At 39.9% G+C, this 7398-nt stretch overlaps 1 protein-coding gene across 2 annotated transcripts in view; it reads right to left on the bottom strand.

Annotated features, from left to right (window-relative positions):
- Positions 1-3785: 3785 nt before the first annotated feature.
- KPNA3 (karyopherin subunit alpha 3) overlaps positions 3786-7398 on the bottom strand; it is a 53698-nt gene continuing 50085 nt past the window's right edge. The window contains exons 17-18 of one of the 2 annotated variants that reach the window (XR_009484250.1): positions 4802-6460; positions 3786-3811 (exon numbers count right to left, since the gene is read on the bottom strand). Coding sequence is in view for 1 of the 2 variants with exons in the window: in XM_059823208.1 (XP_059679191.1) it covers positions 6362-6460 (99 nt within the window). In the remaining variant the exon portion in view is untranslated. Of the gene's footprint in view, positions 3812-3930; positions 6461-7398 lie in introns of those variants that run through there. The other variant, XM_059823208.1, reaches the window with a different exon arrangement.

Raw genomic sequence — 7398 nt, 5'->3', positions numbered from 1 at the left:
TCTTTTGATGATTTCTAAGTGAAAGGGGAGAAGAAAAGAGCCCCCAAGTCCTCACTGTTAACACTTTAATGCTTGCAGCGTTTCTGTTCGAGTAAGCGATTGGGGTTGGGGTAAGAGCAAAACCTGATGGGCTCAAGGGCTCTGAGGAATACTTGTAGCAGTACTCCTGCAACTGGAAGCACAAGAAGCAGTCCCCAGGTTACATCAAGAAGAATCATAGAGTTTAATAAATTTCCATTTCTAAACCTGTAGGATTCACATTTGAAAATCTTCTCTCCCATCTTCAAGGGCCAAATCTTTCTTCTATTAAATTTAGGCTAATATGCAACTGCTTAGGTCAGTAAAACTCCTGGAGGATTTCAAGAGCTCATATGTTGCTTAAAATACCAAATACAGAGAAAACTGTGACCACCACAAGCAGTGATTTCTTCCTTTCCATCAGTTTTTAATACCTCAAGCACAGACCTTTGGTTGAGCTCCCCTAAAAACACCTCCCTGGATATCGATAGCCGTGCAAAGCTCAGTGCAGACACTTGGCTCCCTGCTGCTGACAATGAGGTCGGGTTTAAAACCCCAGCAGCTTGATAGCAGGGAGAGTAAGAATGTGCTCCCGCTGCAGAAGCAATATGCCACCTTGCTAAATACTCCCCTTGGAATGCACCCTTTTCTCAGCAAAGGGTTAAACATTCCAGCACAGAGGCCTGAAACGCTGAGATTACAGACAGAGCTGGAAGTAAGTATTATCGCTAAGTGTCCGACACAGTGTCTGCACATCCAGCTCATTCCAAGTGTTCACAAACGAGCCCTTCGGACGGAAATTTTCCCACGAGAGATGCAGACATCAGCATGTGTTTTAGCAGCAGTTGAACCATTTTTTTTTCCCACTTCCAAACATGCAGAAGAAAGGTGGGTTTTTAAACTCTCATTTTTTCAATTTTTAATATTTGTTCTAAACCAGTAAAGGTGACGGCTCAGAGATGTGAAAAATGACAGGGATCGAGGTATGCAAAAGCTGTAAGACTACATTTTTGAGGAAGACACTCATTTTTGGAAGAGTTTGGATGTTTTGGATTTAAACATGAGAATTTGGTAAGTCCAAAGACTCCCTCTACACACATTTCATTCCCTGAGATTTCTTATGCGCTGCCGTGCTCTAAAGAGCAAAACCCAAGACCACACAAACCGTTCCCAAAGAATTAATGTCAAATACTCTCCTTCACAATCACAGGGGCAGGGCCAGACCTCACTGTGGTCATTTCTTCCATAAGCTAGGGTCACCATGGCAAGAACAGAAGGACTTTATCCCTTATTTTCAATATTATAAAATGCAGGCAGTACCTAGATTTCATGGAGCCCTACCAGGATGTAGAAAATTAGGGGAAACCAGATGTAAACTACATCAAACAGAACAGAACAGTGATGGGTCTATTCCCAGGGCAAGAGGTGCAGCTTCCCTAAGCATCTCCCTGCACAAATCTAGATTTGAACTTGCTGAAGCCACTGGCAAAATACTTCTATTTCATCCTGCCTTTTCACATACAAAGAATTTGTATGGGGGATCATCTGGTTTCACAAGGCAGGGTTAAAAAAAAAAAAAGCCAAAAGGAAAAAAAAGCCACTAAAGATGATCAGCTTGCAAATAATCCGGATGCAGACGTGAGCTCCCTTATGCTTCACTTCAGCGCATTAGAAAGATCCAACCACCACCATCCTCTTCTGCAGGACCCCATTTAGCAAGGACGGTCAGTCCATCTTCCACATCTTTGTGCGTCCCTGGGCCCTACATAATTTACATAGAGCAAACTGAAAACTCGCGCCATTCCCTCACTGTGTCCAGGGAACAGCCTTCCCACGGGATACCTAAATCCTTCGCGAAACTTGCCATTTTTCCTCTGAGATTGCGTGGTGACATTCACCCTATTTCACTGCTGCAGATGAAGGCAGAGAGCAGTAAAGACTTTAGCTTTCCTTTCAAAACACGAAAACATGGTTTTAATATTCTTAGTCGTGATACACAAGGCTGTAATGGCCCAAACATACTTTTTTAAAACCAAGGTTGGAAAAAACGAGCTCCTGTGTTCCTTTATAAACTTGTATGCTGCTCAAGAAAGCTATATCATGAATGCATTTGAAAAGGAAGCTGCTCGTTCTGCTGCAGCAGCAGCTGGAGATCTTTGAGTCTAAGCCAGCAGCACAGATCAGACCTGCCTGTTACCACTTCTGCAGCAAGATAATACACAAACCAAAATCAGGAAAGTGCAAAGCTGCTCTAGTTTGTAACTCCACATCTTAACAGGAAGCAATTTTCCTGAGCAGTCTGAAGTAACGTACCACCCTGAAGCTCAGGCGGTTCCAGCTCACCTTGCCCGCACTGACATGGACTTGACGGTGGCAATCATGACAACCCCCTGCGGCAAAATCTTCCAAGGCTTTGCCTGTTGGAGGCCATGGTTGTCGTCTGTTTTTCCCTTTCTTCTTGAAAAATGCTTTCTAATGGCTTGGCATAATTTGTTGTCCTACATATGTTTGAATAGAAGCATCATTATGCCACAAAAGGGAGTATTTTCTATGCAACACAACGCAACTAGGCTGCTTTGGTAGAAATGAGTAGTTTGAAACACACTGAGAATCTAGAAGGCATTATAGATCAGATTACAGTAACAAAATGGGCCTGATCTATTATTCAGTCCACTGAGATTTTAAAATTTTTTTTTAAAAATACGCCTGTCAGTGCATCTTCTTACTCATTTCTGTCTAGCAGATCAAACAAAATGAAAATGTCTGTATTTTTATAAGTATGGGGAACATTAAGATATCTTCTAGGTTTTATTCTTTATAAATAAGATGTCTCTTAAAATAATGCATTCTTTATTCCAATGTAGTGTCTTTCAAGTCATCTAGGTAGGACCTGCTGGATGATTAACAGGTTGCAAAAAACCCAACACAATTCAAGAGTTTCATTTTGTCCAAAGCCATCATTTGAACCAAAGCGATTAAACTGCTTTTGGAAATGGGAGTTGGGTTCTTTTGAAATCTTTATCCTTTATATCTGCATGGAAGAGCATTTGCAAAGATTTAAATACAGCACTGGAAACTCATCTCCATCATCAACCTACCCATGGGGAGAGAGGGGCTTCTCCAGGTGACCCACCTGACTGACATGGAGCAAGGATGGCAAAGCCATAGCTGCAGAGTCGCAGCCACCCTTCAAGCAGTTCAAGAGGTTTTCGTCCACTGGTGCTGTCGTGTAATTCAAGCAGGACTGTACTAATTAGGGGGCTGCTGGACAATGCAAGTCTCTGACGCCTCCAATCTAGCCCAGAGCAGCAACCCCAACGGGGTCACTCATGAGGGATGCTGGCCATCCCTCCCAGCTACGGAGAGCCACGGAAGGCCAGTCTCCTGCCTAAAGTCAGTCTCGGTGCACACCCCTTCCCAACGCACACCGGGCAGGAGTTGGGCCTACTTGTACAGCAGCCCGAGCTTAAAATTAGTGCTGAGCCAGCGATCAGAGCCTAGCACTGGGAGCCTGGAAAGGACTTTTCCAGAGGTAGATAAAGACCATGGAAGTTCCTTGACACGATGGTGCACCTTCAAACCTTTAAACTGAAGTCACGATTTAATAGTTATGTGGATCAGCTGCAGCCCACTTACCACAGCCTCCTGCACACATTTGGGAAACATCTCCTTAAAAAGTGTAAAACTCCGTGCTGGAACAGTATCCAAAGTTTCAGAGATGACTGCATTAGCTTCCTGTATTCATTCTTGTAACATACTTCAAGATTTGATGCAGAGTTCTGCTAACCAACATCTAGTCAAAGACAAAAACCCCTAAGTCAATCCATGAAGACTAAGCAGTTTCATCATCTTCAAAATAAGTTCTTGAATTTTTTATAGTATTTGATAGCAGCTTTTTATTGGTTACAAAACCTAAGCCCATATACAAAATTAGGAACACATTTAGATGCCTCTTTGAAAGAACGTTTTAGTCTATTTTAACTGATAGTTTAAAAAAATAATAAAAACAATGCAATTTTAAACACTGTTCTGAAAACGTAAAAGTGCAGCAATATACTTTGTTTCCTTTATTAACTATGAAATGGTGCAATCCCAATCAAAAGCTGATAAGGTCACAACAGAAAGAACTGAGCAAACACTTTGTCCTGCCTTACCCAGTTCTCCGATGTTCACTTTTAATGTAATGCATTGAGTACAAGAAAAGGATCGAATCTTCACAGTAGTGGAAAACTGTTGTTTCAGTATCAATTTGTATGTAATCTCTAGGATAATAGTGAGTGCAGGCTGAACAGGGTATCCGTCAGTCTATATGGCATATAGGGAGACTGAATTAGAAGGGGGGAAATATTTGTTCACAATAACACCTGCTGGAACTCTAATTCCACAAAAACTTTGTGACCTTACCTAACTTTGACTTTTTATTGTTTAGTTTTTTAGCGAACACCACACAGTTTCAAGATTTTAGACTATAGTGTGTGAACAGGATGCAGTTACCATATGAAGCTTCAACTCAACTTTTGGGAAAAGAAAAAAGGCACAATGAACTTCAACTCAATTTTATGTGCACAAGAGTTGAAAAATCTGAGCCACCTTAAAGAGAAATTGATTCTAAAATTTATAAAACCTATAAATAATCAGAGGCCAAACCACTATATTAAAACAGATTATCTAGCAAGTAAAAATCTTGCAGTTTAAACATACGCTTGTATCCAGCTGAGATACAAGACAACTCACTCTTTAAAGTGGCTCCACCTTGGCAGATATATATTTAATGAATGCACACCTGCTATGCGTTGTTCATCAGTGGAAAAACAGCTGATCCACAAAGCTCTGATGGCATCTGTCCTTATCTTCATCACAGTAAATACAACCCACATCCAATAACTAAATTAGTTTAGATTTTTCTATCCCTTCACATCAATGCATTGGGAAATTACACCCAGTAAACAACAGCAACAAAACCAGTTTGTGTGATAGCTTACAGAATTTCAAAATTATCGATCTTCACCCCAGCAATACCAAAATCCCTTTGAAAATGACTGGGTCAGACGATTTTCCAAAAGCAATGACCTCACATACCTTATGTAAAGTTATTTAATGTGCGCTGCACATCAGGTTTATGCTGAATAAACGGCAGCTTCCATACAGCCTCACACATCAACCAGTTTCTATCTTTTTTAATCATGTGAGTAAGATTTGAGACTCATTTCTGAATTACTCTTCCAATACTCCAAGAATGAAGCTTTTATGACGCTTCTAAGTAGTTGCTGGTTTGTTGCCAACCACATCATCATAAGCACTGGTTACTAAGTAAAAAATAGTTTAAGACTAAATTACAGTAAACATGAAAGCTCCACAGTTTAAACCCAATATAAATCAACCATATCCAATTATCAATTTAAAACAAAATATATTGACTACTGAAAGTTGAAAGCAAGATTCTTTTTAACTAACACATTTTTGGACAGAATTTTTTCTTTTCTACAGTCTGGGACTCTTGCTTTCAGCTTAAACAGAAGTTCAAGTCCATAACAGGTTGTAGCTCAGGTAAAATACCATGCACAGCATTTGATTACTTCAAAACAGCAGGAACACACAGGCTGAAGTGAGTGGTCAAATAGGGCTCGCTGTTCTCAAAAATTAGGTATAATGGCAAAAGCTTTACCAGTCCAAATCTACAGTTCATTCTCCAACCCTGGTTTCTGAGGCAGTTAATGAACACACATCAATTACTGATAGCTGAAGTAGTTTTTTTTGTTTGTTTTAAACTTAAGTGTTTAATCAATTGCCAAGTGTTTTTTTTAAAGTTACTTTTATTTCAGTTTCACCAATGAAATTCATTTGGCTTGCATTTTTGAAGCTATTCTTCCACATAAAGTATATGAAAATATGTTTGTGGAGGACGATGATGGAGGCTCAGAGCAAACTGGGCCCCTGTAAAGTCTTCCAAAATGTACGCATCATACCAAAGTGTCTTGATCCACAGCGCACCATTTTCCAAAGAAGCTACTTTTCCGTGGAAAGCCAATGTGCCACCACTATGGAATATTCTTAACAAAACTGCAGACTGCGGTTGTCAGCATGTGGCACCAGGAAAAAGGCAAAAAAAGGTAGTTGGGACTGTTAAAAAGAATTCTGAAACAGTTTAAGAGATCATGCATATGCATTTACAGTCCATGTGATAGTGATGTTTGGCAACTGCAAAGTGACCGATACATGGCTTGCTTTAGAAGCATCAAAACGAAGAGGCATGTGTGTCTTGGAGCCTTTTGTTTCTTCACTTGGTAGCCATCTGGTGGTGCTTCATACTGGTGTGGGACAGAGAAGCTGCACTTTTTTGAATTTAAAAATTAAATTCTTTTGTTTGTAGGTTGGCTGTTGGGTCAAAGTTGTAAGTACCTCCTTGAGTGGCTTCAGGAATGAGACTGGGATCTTCATCGATCTATAAAATACAACAAAAACACATACGAGGTCAGTTCCCTGCACAATTCAGTACACGTAGAAGAGATTCACAAATGTTCATATTTTCTTTTTTTTCCTAAAGTATTATTGCAATAAAATTAGATCGTTTTTTCCAATTTAATTCCTCAAATACGTTTAAAAAGAACAACACATCAATTCTGTTCTAATAGCATTAAGGAAACAGAAAATTGTAATGTTTAGAGACTGGGTTGCTGCTTGGTCAAAGCAGTTGATAATTCAGTTGTGTGATTTAATTTTCAATGCCAATTTTTAGTACTTCCAGACTAATCATCAGTTGTGAATCCCCAAATTAGTTTTGTACTTTCTCCCATTTTCTTTCAACATGAAAATAATTTTTATTGGCAGCTGATAGAAATACTTACATAAAGCTTAGAAGAGTACTCAGTATCTCCTAACAGAATCTGAAGGATTTAGAATTACTCATTTCAGAGCAGTGTTATATAGCTCTCATAAGCACAATCTGAATTTTTTTTTAAACCTAAAGTACTTCGTTACTCTATGGATGTAGAATGAAAGGCATCAGTATTCAACTTCACCCAACTTCCTCAGAGCTGTTAGAATTTAGGTATTTACTGCCTCTAGGAACAGCAAATAACATGGTCAGTAGCCTCAATACGCACAACTGCAAACCCTACCCATCCTCCTCCAAATCACCAGCTGCATCTATTCCCTGAACATGTCACCTCTACAAACCAGGCTGCAGGAACCGTATGATTTGTGTCATTCTGAAGCAGGTAAGAACCCTTGTGTGGAGGGTCTAAATAGCGTTCCGAGACCTGGCCTTGGACTAGTGCGGATGTCAGAACTGACACACTTAAGATCTTTGTTTCTCTTTACTTTGGGTGACAATACCTAAACTGGGGGAAAGAGATTAAGGCCTTTGGTGACAGCAACAAT

The sequence above is a fragment of the Gavia stellata genome, chromosome 1 (genome assembly GCF_030936135.1).
Source record: "Gavia stellata isolate bGavSte3 chromosome 1, bGavSte3.hap2, whole genome shotgun sequence".
Taxonomy (NCBI): Eukaryota; Metazoa; Chordata; class Aves; order Gaviiformes; family Gaviidae; genus Gavia; species Gavia stellata.
Note: the sequence above shows the minus strand (reverse complement) of the source record. Positions and strands in the feature narration are given on the sequence as shown.